The 17029-nt window shown below is 58.9% G+C and overlaps 1 protein-coding gene across 1 annotated transcript in view; it reads right to left on the bottom strand.

The window, feature by feature from the left end:
- The window catches only part of LOC119105626 (putative E3 ubiquitin-protein ligase HERC1), a 59836-nt gene extending 46710 nt beyond the window's left edge, over nt 1-13126 (bottom strand). The window contains exons 1-20 of the mRNA XM_037229084.1: nt 13002-13126; nt 11634-11780; nt 10912-11157; nt 10139-10322; nt 9543-9710; nt 8838-8964; nt 8288-8432; nt 7818-8015; nt 7321-7442; nt 6716-6819; nt 6110-6286; nt 5811-5945; nt 5227-5366; nt 4768-4935; nt 4226-4398; nt 3034-3168; nt 2426-2554; nt 1687-1849; nt 861-1013; nt 248-406 (exon numbers count right to left, since the gene is read on the bottom strand). Of these exons, the coding sequence (XP_037084979.1) occupies nt 248-406; nt 861-1013; nt 1687-1849; nt 2426-2554; nt 3034-3168; nt 4226-4398; nt 4768-4935; nt 5227-5366; nt 5811-5945; nt 6110-6286; nt 6716-6819; nt 7321-7442; nt 7818-8015; nt 8288-8432; nt 8838-8964; nt 9543-9710; nt 10139-10322; nt 10912-11157; nt 11634-11762 (2955 nt within the window). The 5' untranslated portion in view covers nt 11763-11780; nt 13002-13126. The remainder of the gene's footprint in view (nt 1-247; nt 407-860; nt 1014-1686; nt 1850-2425; nt 2555-3033; nt 3169-4225; nt 4399-4767; nt 4936-5226; nt 5367-5810; nt 5946-6109; nt 6287-6715; nt 6820-7320; nt 7443-7817; nt 8016-8287; nt 8433-8837; nt 8965-9542; nt 9711-10138; nt 10323-10911; nt 11158-11633; nt 11781-13001) is intronic.
- Nucleotides 13127-17029: the final 3903 nt, after the last annotated feature.

Raw genomic sequence — 17029 nt, 5'->3', positions numbered from 1 at the left:
TCCACCACGACTCGACGGGTAACGTACCGTCGTGCAGAGCCGTGTCTACCCTCGAAAGTCGTTCGGTAATGCGCTTTGACGAGGGCAGTGAACTCATAACTTGGGAGGCACACCACAGACGGACAACTACCAGGCCTGCCGAGACCAAAAAGAGGGACACAACCGATCCCTCCATTCCATGAACAAGGCAGCAGCCGGCGGGCAGGCGACCTGACGCGGCCAGCTTGAGCCGCGCGGCGGGACAGACCTCGGCGCTGTCGACGTTGCAGGAGGCCGTGTAGCAGAAGGCCAGCAGGTGGCTCTGCAGGGACATGAGCAGCGCGCACAAGTGCGGCGAATGGTCGGTGGGCGCCTCGGCCGCCACCTCGCCCGGCGCCGACCTCTCCACAGACACCAGCCGCCGCTCCTGCAGCACAAACGGCACGCCCTCTCGCACCGGCTGTACGTGGCACGCCGACAGACGGGATCCGACTTAATCTGCGTCGCAGTCCCACACCGGAGGGGAAGGATCCCATCTCGGCAGTGTGCAAAACGGCATTTCTTCCATCTGCCGAACTACGGCAGCGGCTACATCAGGTTAGTGCAGTACTGAAGGCGCCGGTACAACACCATACACGCCTGGGAGGTTTAGACGGCGCGCCTCTTACACCGCCCGCGCAGCCAGCCCACACCCAGCACCTACCCTTGCACCACCTGCTGGACCTCACGGACGCATGCTCAATACATGCACGAAACACTGATCTGTGAACGCAAGAGATTAACATACGCCACCCAGCTTGGCACCGACCATCTCCGACGCGTCACTGCCAGTTTGACGGCCCGCCGCTGGCGAGGCGTCGGCGTCGGCGCGCGCTACGCACCGTGTCGAAGCCCACGTTCCTGAGCAGCGTCTTCATGAGCAGGAGGGCGACGGCCGGGTCGGCGGCGGTGCCGTGGGCTGGCCCGTAGCCGAGCAGCGCCGCCACCTGGGTGTGCTCCTCCAGCGACGTCAGGATCATGCTCAGCTGCAGCTCCTGCAGCGCAGCGGGGGCGGCGCGGTCAGCGGCGCCGGCGCCAGGCACACGACTCGGGAGTAGAACAAGGCGGTGGGTGCGAATACGTTGACAGAGACACGTACGAGCCTTCGCGCTTTCAGGAACGATGCCAGGCGTCAACATGGACATCAGTGACGGCCACAGAACTACACTGTGGGCAAAACACAACCATACACGAAGCGAAAGAATGTACTTGATACACAGACCAGGGGGCTTTATTATAAGTAAATAAGAAGGTTTAACCAGAGAAAATGATGATGTTTGCCACATTATCATCACCCGCCTGGAGCTGGGGCAGAGTGGGGAGTATACAGAGAGACCAACCAGCGACAGCTGTACACGGTGAGGTCAGCTGCATCACCAGCCCTGCCGTCTCCTCCCTAACCCGCTCCACCTCGCCCCACCCCGCCCCAGACCCAGCCCCTAGCCCTAATCCTAACCCTAGTCCTAGCCCTAGCCCTAGTCCTAGCCCTAGCCCTAGCCCTAGCCCCAGCCCCAGCTCCAGCCTAAGCCCCAGCCCTGGCCCTAACTCCAGCCCCAGCCTTAACCCTACAGCCCCAACTCCAGCCATAGAGCCCCAGAGCCTCACAGGCCCAGCGCCCCAGCATCAGCCCAGCCCCCAGGCCGCAGCGCTAGCGCCGGCGCCGCACACCTGTCCGTCGCTCAGTCTGGAGGCGCAGTCGGGCCCCTGCGGCAGCAGCGAGTGCAGGATCTCCATGCGCTCGCGGAGGGGCGGCAGCAGCAGCGGGGCGCCGATCTTGAGCGCCTCCAGCACGGCCGTCTGGAGGCAGCTCGGCAGGCTGGTGTCGATCAGTCTGGGGACGGCCGCGAACGTGTGAGGGACCGCGCTCCACACCAGTCTGTGGACGGCCGCGAACGTGTGAGGAACCGCGCTCCACACCAGTCTGAGGACGGCCGCGAACGTGTGAGGAGCCGCGCTCCACACCAGTCTGAGGACGGCCGCGAACGTGTGACGAACCGCACTCCACACCAGTCTGGGAACCTGTAGCACGCGCATGTACCTGCGCACAACATCCGTATGTCGTGCGCAGCAATGTACGTACGTCCGACGTTCGAACGTAGTCCGAACGTCAAATGTACGTTTATCGTACGTGCGTAGTACAATTAACGTACGACGTACAACGAACTGACTTGAGTACAGTATGTTGACTGCAGGAGGCCCTGGCGCTCCGACCTAACCAGCACTGTTTTCTGGTACCCCTGACCCTGACCTGAGCTGCAGTAGCCAATTCCCAAGTGATCCCGACCTCAACCTGACCTACAAACGTCCACCACGACGTTGTTCCCACCGCTGTCGCTGACCCCCTTGCGACGTTCCCAGCCGCCCGGCCACGCGGCCCGGCAGCGCGGTGACCCCGGCGAGGCCTGACCTGAAGAGGAGCGTGCGCAGACTGCGCGCCTGTCCGCCGGTCACGCCGGCGTCCAGCCCGCTACGGATGGCCAGCGACAGGTGCGTCCGCAGCAGGCCCAGCAACGCCTGCAGAAACTGCAGGTGCAGCCTGGCGCAGCGGCCGGCGACGGACGGGTCACGGTCCAGCGCGCGGGGCCTGCGTCCGTCGACGCGACCCACACGGCACGAGTGACGCGCCGTCCGAGCTCACGGCGATCGGGTCCGAGACGGTATGGAGCTTAACACGCCAGCTCGCACTCCCACAAGACGCCATTTGCAGCTAGCGAAGTCGTACGAGTCAAAGTGTCCGTTCCCACAGTCGCACGCACACCCGCTGACACCACGGCCGCGGAGATTACGGAGAGCCGCCGGTTGCAAGGACGGCGCTGAATGTCCAGACTGTGGTCGCGGTAGTGGCATAAAGGAAGAAACTCAGAAAACAAAGCCCGATAAATACGCAGAGTCTCGGGACCGTCGCGCTCACCATAAAACCATGCAACATATGCAACTTTGTCAATCACGTTGACGCCAGCGTCACCGCGGCGACGCCCACTGCAAGAGCCGTCACGGGCCGCGGTCGCTACGTACTGCTGGGAGCCGAAGGGCAGCGGCGGCCGGTCCGACTCCAGGCCGGTGCAGTAGCGCTCCAGCAGCGAGTGCATCAGGCCCAGGGTGGTCTCGTCCAGACTGACGCAGTACGGTCGGCTGAGCGCGTACGCCTGTCTGCTGACCCCGGGCGCAAGATCATCAGCAGGCAGCCAGCGGGCATCGGGTCAGAACGTGCTCGCCTGACTGGCCAGACCAGGGGTCACACTGGCGAGGCATAGCTGGATGCAGTGTTAGATTGGTGACACACTGTGAAATGTATTTTCATAGTCCACTGACCCCGACCTCGGACAAAATTCAGGGGATTTCACGACATGGGACGATGCAGACGTGATGTTGGATGGATGAGGTGAATGAGATGGTTGTATTGTCCCCGATTGGAAAGGACTGCGGTTGGTGGCAGCAGCCGCGCTCAGTCGTGACGTCAAAGCGCTAGACTACCTGTGCCGAGCATTGCGGCACGCTATGCTTTCGACGCCGTTAACTTGGAATTTCAAGGCCGGGTGGTGGGGCCAGCGCTCAGGGAACAATTACTGCGCAGTATGGGCGCTGCTCTCAGGAATTCAACCAATAGTTTCCAACATGTTACAAAACAAGAATAAGTTGCCTACTTAGCATAAAGTGAGAGTATGAAAGCATGAAATCACGGACGTGAAAACATGACAGCAGTGCCTTTCAGTACGAAGCACACAACTAAATCACGGGTATGTTAAATGAGAGCTCTGTAATCGCGGAGGCTTTTCACAGCTCACAGTTTACGGGCATCAGACAAGGACGTGCACTGCCACACCCACTGGGTGAAGTGCTCGGAACGACACGGGGCTATGCTATCCATCCTAGCTGCCTGGCGAATGTGGCATGTGACCATGCCATCCCGAGCAGCGCCGGGGAGACATCAGGACACCGGACCCTCCCAGCCGGGTGGCATGGCACAGGGCGGAGACATCCCCGAGGGGTCTCGGTCCGACCTGTCCTGGGGGCTGGCTGCGGGGCTGCGGTCCCACCCGACCCCGGTCAGGTGCCGCCCCGTCCCTGAACGGTCGCCAGCCGGACCCGTCCCTGGGACGAGGCGGCAGTCCAACTTGCTCCGGCTCGGAGCCCCGCCCGGGAGAGGAGAGCCGTCCCAGGCGGTGACCCGCCCCGGAGGCGGGCGGGCCTCACCCCGCGCCCTGACCTGTCGCGGGGCGGCGCGGTCCAGGCGCAGCTGTGGCTGGTGCCGGCCGACACCTGACGCACGGCCACCTCCTCCAAACCGAGCACCTTGCGTGGCCGCCAGACGGGCGTGTTGGTGTGGCCCAGCCCGCACTGCCCCATCGAGTTGTTGCCCCAGGCGAACACCTCGTGGTCCTGCCGACAGACGCAGCGCATCGAACACCAACGACTGGGGTCACAATGGGATGCGTGGTAAACGGGCACGGCGCATTCGAAGATCGTCGGACACAGCTTCCGAAAACGCGGACACACAGTTCATGTCCAGCTCTTCAGGTACAGTCGTCCATATTCTATGTTTTGATACACAAGCTTCAATTTAGGTGTACGTGAACAGCTGAACACCAATGGCCGGCTGCATCACTTTCCGGACCAACACACCCCAATGTCGGCGCACATCGCCATCCTGACAACCGTCGGGCGGCCTGCCCTGCGCCCCATCACCGCGGCCAGCCCGGCAATGCTGTCCCACCGCGCCGCCCGCGCGAGCGGCGTCGGCGCCCGTACCTGGGTCAGCGCCAGACAGTGCGAGTCGCCCAGCGAGACGTCCGTGACGCGCAGCTCGGCCAGCACCTCGACCAGGGCGGGGCGCAGGCACGCCACGTCCGGCGAGCCCTGGCCCAGGCAGACGCCGCCGCCCCACGACCAGAGCCGCAGCGGGCCCGCCTCCTCGCCCTGCCGACGCGGCCGTGACGCGGGGTCAGGAGGAGGGTGGGAGAAGGGGTCTAGGCCCAATCGTGCGCCAGGCGTCAGAACAACACTACATACAATCCGAACAAGAAGGCCTAGGGAAAACCCCTATCGTCCGCACCTGGCATGGCCCATCCTAACAAAGCAGCTCCCGACTCCTGGCAGGGTCCTCGCGCCCACCACGGTCCCCAAGCACTTCACTGGTCTCCCCCTCCCCCCCCCCCCCCCCACCGACGCCCGCGCGCCGCCCGATCCCCGTGCGCGCTGCCGTCTCACCGGTGCCGCCTGCGACGTCAGGGCCAGGGAGCACTGGTTGCCGGCCGCCACCTTGACCACCGTGAGGCCGGAGAACGCCTCGATCACTTTGGGCCGAAACTGGCGCGCCAGGTCGCCGTGGCCCAGCCGGCCGTTGTCGCCTGTCCGAGGGCGCAGGTCAGGCGGATCACGAACCGACGGAGTCACACGAGTGCGGCGACTCCGCGCCGCCGTGACGCGGACGCACGGAACGCATGCACGCACGCACACGCGTCTACACACGTACACAAACTAAAGATTGGCACCAGCCCCAGCATGTCATGCGAGCACGCAGGTGGCCGATGGGAAAAGCAGAGGCGGTTAGCCGCGGGGTATTCCATCCACACGTACGTTGCGCATCAACAGCTCCTTCAGGTGCAATTACGAAACATCTCCCACCATCAGCGCGCGCTCTGCCGCAGACCGCACGTCGACATCGACCGGCCGCTGTATCCGCCGCCGCGCCTTCCCGGCGGACCGGACCAGACCGATGGCCGGCAGCAGCTCAGCGTCGGCCGGCGCCTCGGCACCGCGCCGCGCGACGACCGGCGCGCGCCGCCGCTGACCTGAGCCGAACGACCAGACGGTGCGTCCGTCGGCGGAGACGGCCAGCGTGTGGGCCGAGCCGCAGTCCACCTGGCCGACGGCGCTCAGCTCGGACACCAGCGTCGGCACGTTACGGCTGTTGTTGTCGCCGTGACCTGGCGGGCGGCGGCGGCCGCGTCACAAACACACGCTGGAATTTTCGGGCGCGTCGATTCCCAGGGTCATCTTGCATCCATGACGATGTCCTCCCCAATGAGTGAGATGCAGGGCGGCGCATACGTTTGCCGTTCCAACACCGGCCAGCAGCGGTGGAACTCACCCAGGCGGCCGTGCTCGCCCTCTCCCCAGGTGTAGAGTCGACCGTCCGCGGTGACGCAGGCCGAGTGTCTGTAGCCGGCCGACACGGTCGTCACGGTCTTGCCCGCCAGCGGGCCGTCCACGCGCCGCGGGTACTTCTGCGTGACCGTGTTGCCGTGTCCCAGCTTGCCGTAGTCGCCTGCGGGGGAGGCCGTCAGCCTGGCGCCGCTACGGTTCTGGCAGGACGCTCCGCTAGCAGAGCCGAGAGCAGAGACTGGCACAGGCCGAACCCAGCCTGATCACGCCGCGCTGGCAGGCGCACCAACGGTCACACGTTTGTAGGAGTACACCGCTACGTCCCGGAAACGATACCATAAAGGAAAAGCTATACGCAAGCCATAAAAGACTCCGTAAGAAACACTCACGATAAGCCATGCAAATCCTCAAAAGCCAAAACCTCCCCGTCTTTCGTCGCGGGTACCCTACACATGTCCCCTGCTCGAATGCGACCCGACCAGAAAAACAGCCGCAGCGTTCAGTCGACGCCGACGGCGTCTGCCGGCGGTCGGAGCATCGGCGGCGGGAGCTGGCGCCGGAGCCGGAGCCGGAGCCGGCCGCGGGCACCTACCGTCTCCCCAGCTGTAGACGCGTCCGTCGGTGGCGACGGCCAGTGTGTGCCCGTCGCTGCCTTTGCTGCTGGCCACCGCCCGGCACGGCGGGTCCAGCGACACTCTGCCAGGGCGGGCCCGTCAGCTCGCGGCGCACCCGCCGACTCGCCGCACACGCTGCTAAACCACTGGGTTCTTTTCGAAAAGACACCGCCGGAGTGCTCCAACTAGTTTAGACGCGTTTACGCATAAAACCGTGCGGCCAGAAATGTGTTTGCACGGGGTTATAAAAGTCATTTGACAGCATACAAAGTCCGGTCGGAAGTTTTCACACGAGCCATTGATATCAAACACTACTGCACAACGACCGCTGGAAGCTATAAGGATCTCGAAGGACGAAGTTGTAGCATGGTTTCTTATGACGATCCTACTTCTGCCAGCACACCATTAGAGCTTCTCAACAGTCATACACTGACAGCCGAATACACCCGGCGTGCAGCTACGCCGTAGTGGAAGCGGATGCCCACAAATCCACCGCACCGCTGCACCCATCGGCCCTTCACACAGACGGCGTCCCCAGAGGGCGCAGCGGGCGTCGACCGCCGTGCCCCAGCGGCGCCCTCACCTCCGTGGCAGCGGCTGGTTGGCCGAGTCTCCCAGTCCGAGCCGGCCGTACGAGCCCTTGCCGCACGCCGACACCGTGCCGTCGGCGTGAACCGTGAACGAGCAGTACTGGCCGGCCTCCATCTGACGGCGGCGGAGGGCGGCGCCGTCAACAGCGCCGCACGTGTCGCTGCCGTCAGGCTCTAGCGACGTAGAGCCGGCGCAGGCTGGGTTGTTGGCTGTGCGGTGCCTGGGAGCGGTGCCATGGACCTCCCCATGGGAGCCTGGATATCATCGACTTCAGCGGTCACATACTGCGGGCGGGATTCGAACAACACGGACTGCGCGCGCACTTCACACGGTTAGTCATGCAGCAGGGCACGTCAAGCACACCACACAAGTTTAAGACATTAGAAACATTTGAAACACACGTTCCTTTCACACAGCTCCCCTAAAAAACGCCCACGCTCGGACTACGCCGACAGTAAAGCGAGCGGACACTCCATCGCCGGACGTCACCTGCTGGACGTTCTCGAAGGCAGGGGCGAGCCGGGCGGCGAGGATTTTGTCCTGGCTGGGCTCCGACAGCTGGCACGAGGAGTTGCTGCCCCACACGTACACGGCCCAGCTGTCGGCCCGCGGTGGACACTGGGCGCCGTCGCTCGGCGCCACGTGCTCCTCTGCCGGGCGCGGTACATGCGGGCTCAGACCGCGGCGCTGAGGTGGCCGGCTCGGCCACACGGACCGGTCAGCAGAACGTCAGTGGGACAATGACAAACAGTCTCTTTATGCTAAACCCACACAATCTTATCCGTGGGTGCTAAAGCCACTTCATCCACACAAAACTCTAGCGCACAGCGCACACCACATATGGGCGGAGCACGACGCCACGGAAGACCACGCCTCCCGAGCCAGCGAGGCCGGCTGACAAACCTCCCCCGACTGAGGGTATCACGCCCCTCACCGGCGCCGCCGCCGCCGTGCTCACCGGCCATCACCACCAGTCTCAGCAGCAGGCACATGGCAGCGTCCAGCAGCGGCACCTCCCGATCCGGCGGACCGTCGCCGGTCGTGTCTCGGCCGCCCAGCACGCGCAGCATGCGGCCCAGGTACTCGGCCGAGAGCACCGGCCGGCTGGGGACGGCCGAGGCCCGTCAGAGGGCGTCGGCGTGGCCCTCACGCGGCGGACTGGCGAACCACAGCACGACAAGCCACGAGGGTCACACCCACCGCGTCGCAGGGGCCGCGCCCGCAGAGCCGCGCACACCGCGGCCCGACCCGGCCAACACGTGACGACACGTTGTGCCTAAACACACAGAAGACGCAATGGTCTACTACTTTTTCTGATGGTCTTTAACAGCAATGAAAGCAAGTCTCCCTTGCCTCCACTGCATGGCGACTGTGAGCGCCGTTTCACGGGACTCCCAGGCTGCCGGGCCGAGCTCATTCCACCACGCCGGGCCAACACACGATGGCGCCTCCGCGCCACGAGTCCGTGTGGTTGGTATGAAGGCTGGGGGGGGGGGGGGGGGGGCTGACCTGACGTCGGGCCGCTGGGCGGCCTCGGTGGAGGCGGCCAACGCCATGTCCAGCCAGTCCAGCAGGTGACGAAGCGAGCCCCGCTGAACAGCCAGGCCCAGCAGCAGCTGGGAGGCCAGCAGCCGGCCTGGAGGCGGCCGACCAGCGTCACAGGCGGCCGGACAGCACAGCACGCACACGGTTACGGCACAGCAGACGTTACCACAGCACACACACGGTTACGGCACAGCAGACGTTACCACAGCACACAACACAGCGTCACAGCACACTGGACACATAGAGCGCACGCGGTCGCAGCGCAGCACGGCAAACACTGCTACGGCATATTGCACAGCGTCACAATATACTAGATGGCATCACAGCACATTGCAGAGCGCCCCAGAGTAGAACCCATCGGTGTCCCGCAGCAGAATATATCGGTACTCATTGTCTACACTCGATGAAAGGATTAACTAAGGTACAATGTAACTAAAACTTGTGCTTGAAATGGTCTGCGAAATCATCAGTAGATACACTGAACCTATTTTCAAAACTTCATTCAGCTTCGCAACAAGGAGGGTAGAAGCCCAGGTGCAGATCTGTAGATCCAACCATTACAATCAAAGCCCAACACGACACACAGACACCCGATCGCAATGGCCACCCGCCTCTGCGGGCGCTCCCCGGTCTCCCAGTCGCTCTGCCCTGCGCAGGACGAGCCGTTACCCTGGGCGTCGGCGGTGGACGACGGCAGCGCCACGGAGCGGAGGAAGCGCGAAACATCAGCCAGGCTCTGCCGTCCGATCGGGGAGAGCTTGGCGTCGCTGGCCAGCGAGAGCGGCGGCAGCGCGCCCACTGTGTCCAGCGCCGTCTGCAGCACGTCGGTGCCGATCGCTGCCGGCAGGGGCGCCGCGTCAGGGCACGCTCGGGGGAGCGCGCCGGTCATACAACCACCTCGCCTTGCAAGCATGCTAGCAAGAATTATATTATTAATGTTACATCTTCATTTACGTCCTTCTGACCGGCAGTCCGTGTTTTCTCTTCCAACTCTGCATGTGGCATCTCAGAGTTACACAATGCACGCACCAATCGTATCTCCTCTACCACAGCACGATACTCCGCACACCAGTACGGAACTTGTCTTCATTAGATACTCATCCTATCGAAGCAATATAAACTGCACTACGAGCAAAGTACCTAGCACTAATTCCCATCAGCTCCTCCTTTTGTTTCACTGCACCAACCAGCGGCGATTTCGCCCCCCCCCCCCCCCCCCCACAGCTATCAGCGGCCACGCCCAGCTGTAGGTGGGTCCAGCTCACCGGCACCGCTCTGCTGTGCCCAGCTCTGGCGGAGAAGCGCGAAGACCAGCGTCAGCCCGGTCTTGACGCTCATGGCGATGAGGGCCGAGTGTCCGCCGCCGCCGCCGCAGCCGCCGCTGTCATCAGCCTCGCCCTCGGCGCCGGCCCGCTCTGAGCCGCGGCGACTCTGCGCCAGCGAGCCCGCCTGGCCGCCGGCCACACAGGCATTGTCAGTCTGAGGCCAGTCACACTCAGACACCGCTCTGAGCCGCGGCGACTCTGCGCCTGCGAGCCCGCCTGGCCGCCGGCCACACAGGCACTGTCAGTCTGAGGCCAGTCACACTCAGACACCGCTCTGAGCCGCGGCGACTCTGCGCCAGCGAGCCCGCCTGGCCGCCGGCCACACAGGCACTGTCAGTCTGAGGCCAGTCACACTCAGACACAGCGCAGAGCCGCTCACACAGGCCCTACAGCTGCGCGTCGGGGAAAATAGAGGAACGGGGTTCGATTCCCCGCGGTGCCCGTCCTTTCCGCCCGGGTGGGAGGCAGGCGGCACCATACAGTCCCAGCAACTGAGCGCGTCGTAAAGCCCTAATGACGCACGGCCACATCGTGCGGAGCTGCAGCCTGTCCGCACGCCACCAGCACAAGGAACCGCGTTCAGACATTGTACAGCCGCAGTCTCTGGCCATGCAGATTACAGGTAGACCTGCTTCTAAGCGCACAATCCAACACACTCGGGCCCCAGGCCTTCCAATCGTTATACAGCATCATACCGCATCTTTCCGCCTCACCTGGCCGGCATCGTGATATTTGGCAGAGAGCGCGTGGAAAATGCGTCGCAGGACGACCAGCCGGCGGCGGAGCACCGCCGAGAACGGCGCCTCGGCCACCTCGGCGGCGGCCAGGCTCAGCTGCAGCGTCAGCAGGCTGTTGACGAACGCCTCGTGGTCGGCGCCGGCCGCGCCGCTGTCCGACTCGAAGTCCGGCAGCTTGGCGCCCGGCAGCATGGGGAACGAGTCGTGCTGCGGCACCACCTCCTGCGGCGGCGGAGCGGGCACAACGTTGTCAGGTGATAACAGCTGATAATTTGCTGACACATGCGACTGTTACTGGCTGGAGGAGGGTCACAACGTCTCGAGACAATCACGGTCACCGATAGAATAACGCTCCACCGATCGCGCGGCTTGCGCCCGCAGGAGGAAGAATGGTGGGGAACAGAATGGAATGTCGGTGCATGAACGGGAAGTGAGGCAAATGAGCGACAGTCTCTACATCTCCGCAGCATGTCGGACCTGCTGCCCCCGGAGGCAGGCGCCGACACCCGTGTCGGTGGCGCCACCAGCCAGCAGTGGCCACCTGCTAAACAAGTTAAGTTGCCTACTGCCCTGAGTGCTGCCCATCGCGCCTGGCAGGATAGCAGGAGAGTCTGTCACCTCTCACCCGCACCGCAGCGCCGCTGCATCGCCGCGCGGCAGGCAGTGCCACGGGGCAGTCTAGCAGACTGATGCCCCACCTTGGTCTCCAGCAGCCGGGTATACAGCTGCTCAGTGACATCACGCTGGCACAGCTCCTCTGGCCGCTCAGCCAGCCAGGCAGAGTTCAGGTGATCTGACCACTTGAGCTTCAGTGTCCAGCCAGCCATGCTGCCAGGCTGCGACTCCTGGGAATGGAAGCAGGAGCTGAGTCAGCTGGTCAGGCTGGGCTGATGCAGCCAAGAGTTAGAGACTGGCATCCATGTATACAATCACAGAAAGAAAAGTGTCAGTGTAGACTGAGTGCACATGGGGGTAAGCCACAGCACCTTCAAAGCCTTCAAGAAAGATGCATTCTGATTTAAAGGCCTGGAAGGCAAGATGCAGTTTGATCAAACAGGCAACTACAAACTGGAATCTGCTTGACTTACAGTCCCCTTGAATGTAAACATAAGTTATGATAGGAAGGGTATGCATGTTCAGCTGACAATAAAAGCTTTTCTGCTTTCTTTCAAAATGTTTTCAATGTGATTGCCAGATGGCTTAAGAAGCATGTAAGCAGCATATGCCCTATTTTATTTCTATAACAGTGGTTATTAAATGGTTGATTCTCTGTATACTGTTAGATGACAACCCAGACAACAAGATTGAGGCTGATCACAAGCTCAGGCATTGTACACTTAAGTCAAGATATGAGCTTGAGCATGGTGTACTTTAACTTACCCAGAGTGATACCAATGTGCAGTAACCACTGCTTTGAAAGCATGGGTGCTGTCAGCTGGTTTGTCTATGATTCTTGACTTTTATGGGCATGCTGCTTCACTCATAAAATGTGTGTGCTTGATACCATAGATAGGCATTGCCACCTTGCATGCTGTACAAGCCAGATTACAATGCCCAAAAGCCCAAGCGGATAACAAAATATAGCATGTGGTGGGAAAATGTTCATTACAGGTCCAACCTTTCCAAGCGTCCACCCACACCCAAAACATGGTTGTTGAAAGAAAAAGTGTACTGCTTGCGAAGTCAAAAAAGTCTTCCAAATTGCAAATATGCTGCTGTCAACAGACAGGTAGCAGCAATGCAGATGTGCATAATTAATTTACTACACAGGAGAGTCAGTTCTTCAATATTATTAATAGTTTGTCAGTACATGTCTACATATGTATGAAAGAAAATGTCTGCTCATGACAAGTGCACAATACTTCATCCATGTCAATGTAATTTGATTTAACACACTGGTACAGCATGTACTGTTATCATATAGGTACGTGTTTGTTTGCCTAACTGTCCATAGGCGTTATGCAGCCACCCAAGTCCACACCTCGTCAAATAAGCTGGGTTTTCGCCTACTTTAGATCAGGGCATTGGGTTACACTAACACACCATTAACGATAATGACTACCTACCTTACGCCAAAATAAGGAACAGAACCGGTTTTACTTCATCATTTGGGTTCGAAAAAGATGAGTAAGGTAACTAATAAAACAATAAACCATCGGGAGCCTGCGGAACGCCTATACATCCCGAGAGCACAAGCCCCCGAACCCGCACGGAGCCAGATATGCCGCGCGTGCTTCCGTTGTTTACATGGACAGCTGATTTGCTCAAGAGCTATTATTGCATGTGCTCACAGCACCAGACGGCAAGCAATATTTTCTTGCCATCAGCCAATCACTTTCGAGAATAACAATCTATCATGAGCACAGTGAAGTGCCAAAAACCTAAGAATATAACTTTAACGAGGGAGTGTTATAAGCCGCTCATAAGTTGCACCACGCATGAAGGTGCAGATGCGTTTTTTCACGCACTAAGGGGGGTAGGGGAGATGAGGCGTAACCGAAGGGTAACAAGGGGGTGACGTTTACAGTTGACTTCTCATGACAACCAACTCGTGGTTTATGTTTCTTGCATCCAGCTCCATTGGGGGCCAAACCATAAATGTATCAAAACTGTAATTGGGCACACAGCTGCATCCTGCACATCTCTGAAAATTGAGATAAGATATTTGCTTACATCTGCAATTTTACATTAACATCTGCAACATTTTTCGAAGTTCCGCCTCTCAGCGCCTTTGCCGTTTGGCCGCCAAACGGGCGTCACGTTTTCGTGACGCTACGCTTGACACCCGTAACTAGGGGATGAGGTTGTCCAGCCCCAGTGTAACCATTGGGTGACCAGTAGTTTGAGAGTTTGCCAAAATTTGTCAGGTAATTCATTGACAGCGCAAACTGGTGACAGGCATAGGCATTTAAGTACGTACAATCATGGGTTCCGTCGTGGGTAGGGAACAGGAAAGCGTGTACCTTTAGGTCTTTGTAGTAATTTGTAGTTAATCCCTCAAAGCTTTCAAGGCTATACCTACCGTAGGCTTTCCACTAGTGCAACAATGTCGTAAGCGTGTTTGAAAAAGCAGTTCCCTTAGCGTTAACCAGTAGTGCAGGCGGGGATGGGGACCAGGAAGCACGTGCCTCCGTTAGGTTCCGGGAGGCCCTTCGGTTCCCTCGGAACTTGCGATTAAGGATAATACAGAGGTCTCATTCAGGGCCGGGCACCCCATTGCCAGCCAGAGGGCCCTATGCGCTGATCAGGGCCCACTAAGTTGATAAGGGCCTATATTTCGGTCAGACTTCGCCAGTAACGCACAGTCGGCCGTGGCGGCATGGGCCTGAGGGCCCATTTTCCAAGCAAAGACAAAGCCGGAGCCAGCGATTTACATTACTCGGAGCCCCACAGCGCGTAACAGGGCCATGTGGCATGAAGAGCCTAGGGGGCCCACCAGGTTCGACGATCAAGGGCACTTTTGGAGGGTCTAAGGACAAAAAGGGCTGGTCGGAGTCTTATTGAGGGGCCCGACCTGCGAAGACGGACCCGTAAGCAACAGTCATAGTGTCGTTTGCGCCGATCGGGGGCTCCCTGAGTCAACATGGGCTTATATGTCAGTCAGACACTGCCAGTACCGCACAGTCGGCCCCGTGTTGGTATTAGCCTGAGGACCCACTTCTCAATCAGCTGCAAAGCTGGGGCCAGTGATTTACATTGGTCGTAGCCTCTGCATCTGTAAGGGACCCACAGTGTCTAACAAAGGGCCCTGTGCTCGCAAGGGGCCTCGCGCCGACCAAGGGCAGTGCTTGATGAGACCCGAGGAGGAGCCCAGACGGTTCTCGGAAACCGACGATCAAAGGCCCGGTTGGAGGACATAACTAACCGAAGGACTGGCTGTAGACCACATAAAGAATCGCGGCCCGTGGGGTAGTGACCTGAAATATCAGTCCGAGGTTCTGTTGCACCTTTTGAGAAACCCCTGAGACAATGCGGGTGTCTAAGTCGGTAAGAGACCACGAAAACCGAACAGTCGGCTCCATGGCCGTTTGGGGCCCTGCCCCCCCCCCCCTCCCCAAGAATCATTATTCAAGCAGAAACGAGGCCGGGGCCCGCGATTTGCAATGTTCGGGGTCCCTGACACAATGAGGGGCTCCTGTTTCTATTAGTGGCCACAGTGACGGACAGGGGTCCTGCGATGTCAAGTGGCCCTGAGTCGAAGCGGTGTTTGAGGGAGGCCCGAAGAGTGACCGAAGGGTCTCTCGAGACAAAAGATCAGGAGCCGGATAGGATGGCTGAAGGGTCCGAACGGCTGGCTGTAGGTCACATTAAGGACCCTGTCCATGGGGTCGCGATCTCAATTGTCAGTGGGATGATCTCTTGCACCGATGGGAATCCCTGAGACAGAGTGTTCCTGCATCTCGACCAGAGATCACGAACAACGAACAGTCGGCTCCGTGTTGGTCTGAGCTCTGTGGGCCCATTTCCCAAGCAAAGACAAGGCCAGGCCCGCAATTTACATTGGTCGTGCTCCTATATCGTTCAGGAGCCCACAGTGCCTAACAGGGTATTCTGCCAACAAGGGGTCTCGATTCGATCACAGGAAGATTTGCTCAACAGGGACGGGGACGCGAGCCCGAATGACAGAGGGTCTGTTGCATTGGCCGCGGCCTTCCGACAACTAAAAGAAACATACGAACTTATGATGAGCGCTCACATTCTGTAAGTAACGCCAGGGGGCGGGCGCCGGACGTGCAGCAATGGTCATCGCAAGATAATGCTTTTGAATGTCTTTCAAAATTGGTTCGTAAATTTCAGAGATCGCACTGGGCAAATATTTTTTACAACTTTGAGACTGCCATCTGAACAGATTAAAGCTACAGCAACACAGAAAATGGAGATTTCACCCTACTCTTTCAGTTCCACCTCAAAATTCCAGGACCATTTTGCGGTGTTGTAGGGACCATACGTTACTGTCAGAGACCAAAGACCATACGCTACAGTCTAGAATCCACACAGGTGAAATATGCCACTGGAATGTCTCTAAGTGTGCGTTTTGATTTCCAAAAGCGTTCAAAGGTACCTCTTTCAGATGCGTCACCATTTTTGCCCATCTGTTGACCACGGCCTAATGTTAGTTAGCCACAGGGCCGACGCTGCGCGGCTTAGGTACACTGCAACGCCTGGCGTCGAGTTTTTTGTTCTAAGATATGTCAGTGCGCATGCTCAAAACTACGTTACAAAATTTATACCACTAATTAACTCTGACTTAATGTTCAATGTACCCAAACATACATGACTTGGTCATGTTAATACAAATTGTTAACCCATTTTGGTCTTCAGTCTACTTTCACAGAATCTTTGCTAACTCTGTACAACCCACATACAAAATCTGACGGCATTTCTGAGTTCTACCCGTTGAAAAGAGTGTGCTGGATCACTGTAAAATGAAGAGCGCCGGGTATTTATTTCATGCAGTCACTGAACGCATGATTTTTCCATTTTATTCTCTGTAAACTGGAGCCAAAATTGATCTCGTGGTAGCATCTGGCCTATATTTCCATTGAGAAGGTAGAACGTGTAACATATATATATATATATATATATATATATATATATATATATAAGAAAAACATGCTCTTAAAAGCAAATGGGCCATATACAGCGATTTTTTCGGGGACCCTTTTACTATCAGGGGGCCCTTGTCAACCCTGCGCCCCACCAATGCCCCTTGGCAAGGCTCTGGCTGCGCCCCTGTCGTTGGCGCGTGTTACTACATTGCAATAATTTTAGGGGAAACTTGGAAGCATCGTCTGAAGTGCTGGTTGTTCACTGTCTCCTTACGGCGCTGGGTTGCGAAATGTGTCCTCAAACGCCTAGGCATCCGCCGCGCGCATATGTGGTGCACATGAGCTGTGACAGATAAGCCAATCCAATCATTGCACTAGACGACCCGTGGTCAACTCCACATTAAAACGAAGATGAGCGCCAGTGTCATGGCATACTGCTGTTTGGGCCGATTAGTTTTTGTCACCTTTAGCTGCGATCCTCAGCAGTCAAATACACAGCGGCACGTTCGCATGCTCGGCGCCAGGAAGCCCCCAGTGCGAATCTG

Source organism: Pollicipes pollicipes, unplaced genomic scaffold (genome assembly GCF_011947565.3).
Source record: "Pollicipes pollicipes isolate AB1234 unplaced genomic scaffold, Ppol_2.1 Scaffold_6138;HRSCAF=7277_pilon_pilon_pilon, whole genome shotgun sequence".
NCBI classification, from domain to species: domain Eukaryota; kingdom Metazoa; phylum Arthropoda; class Thecostraca; order Pollicipedomorpha; family Pollicipedidae; genus Pollicipes; species Pollicipes pollicipes.
The sequence above is the reverse complement of the archived record's forward strand: the minus strand, read 5'-3'. Positions and strand labels throughout refer to the sequence as shown.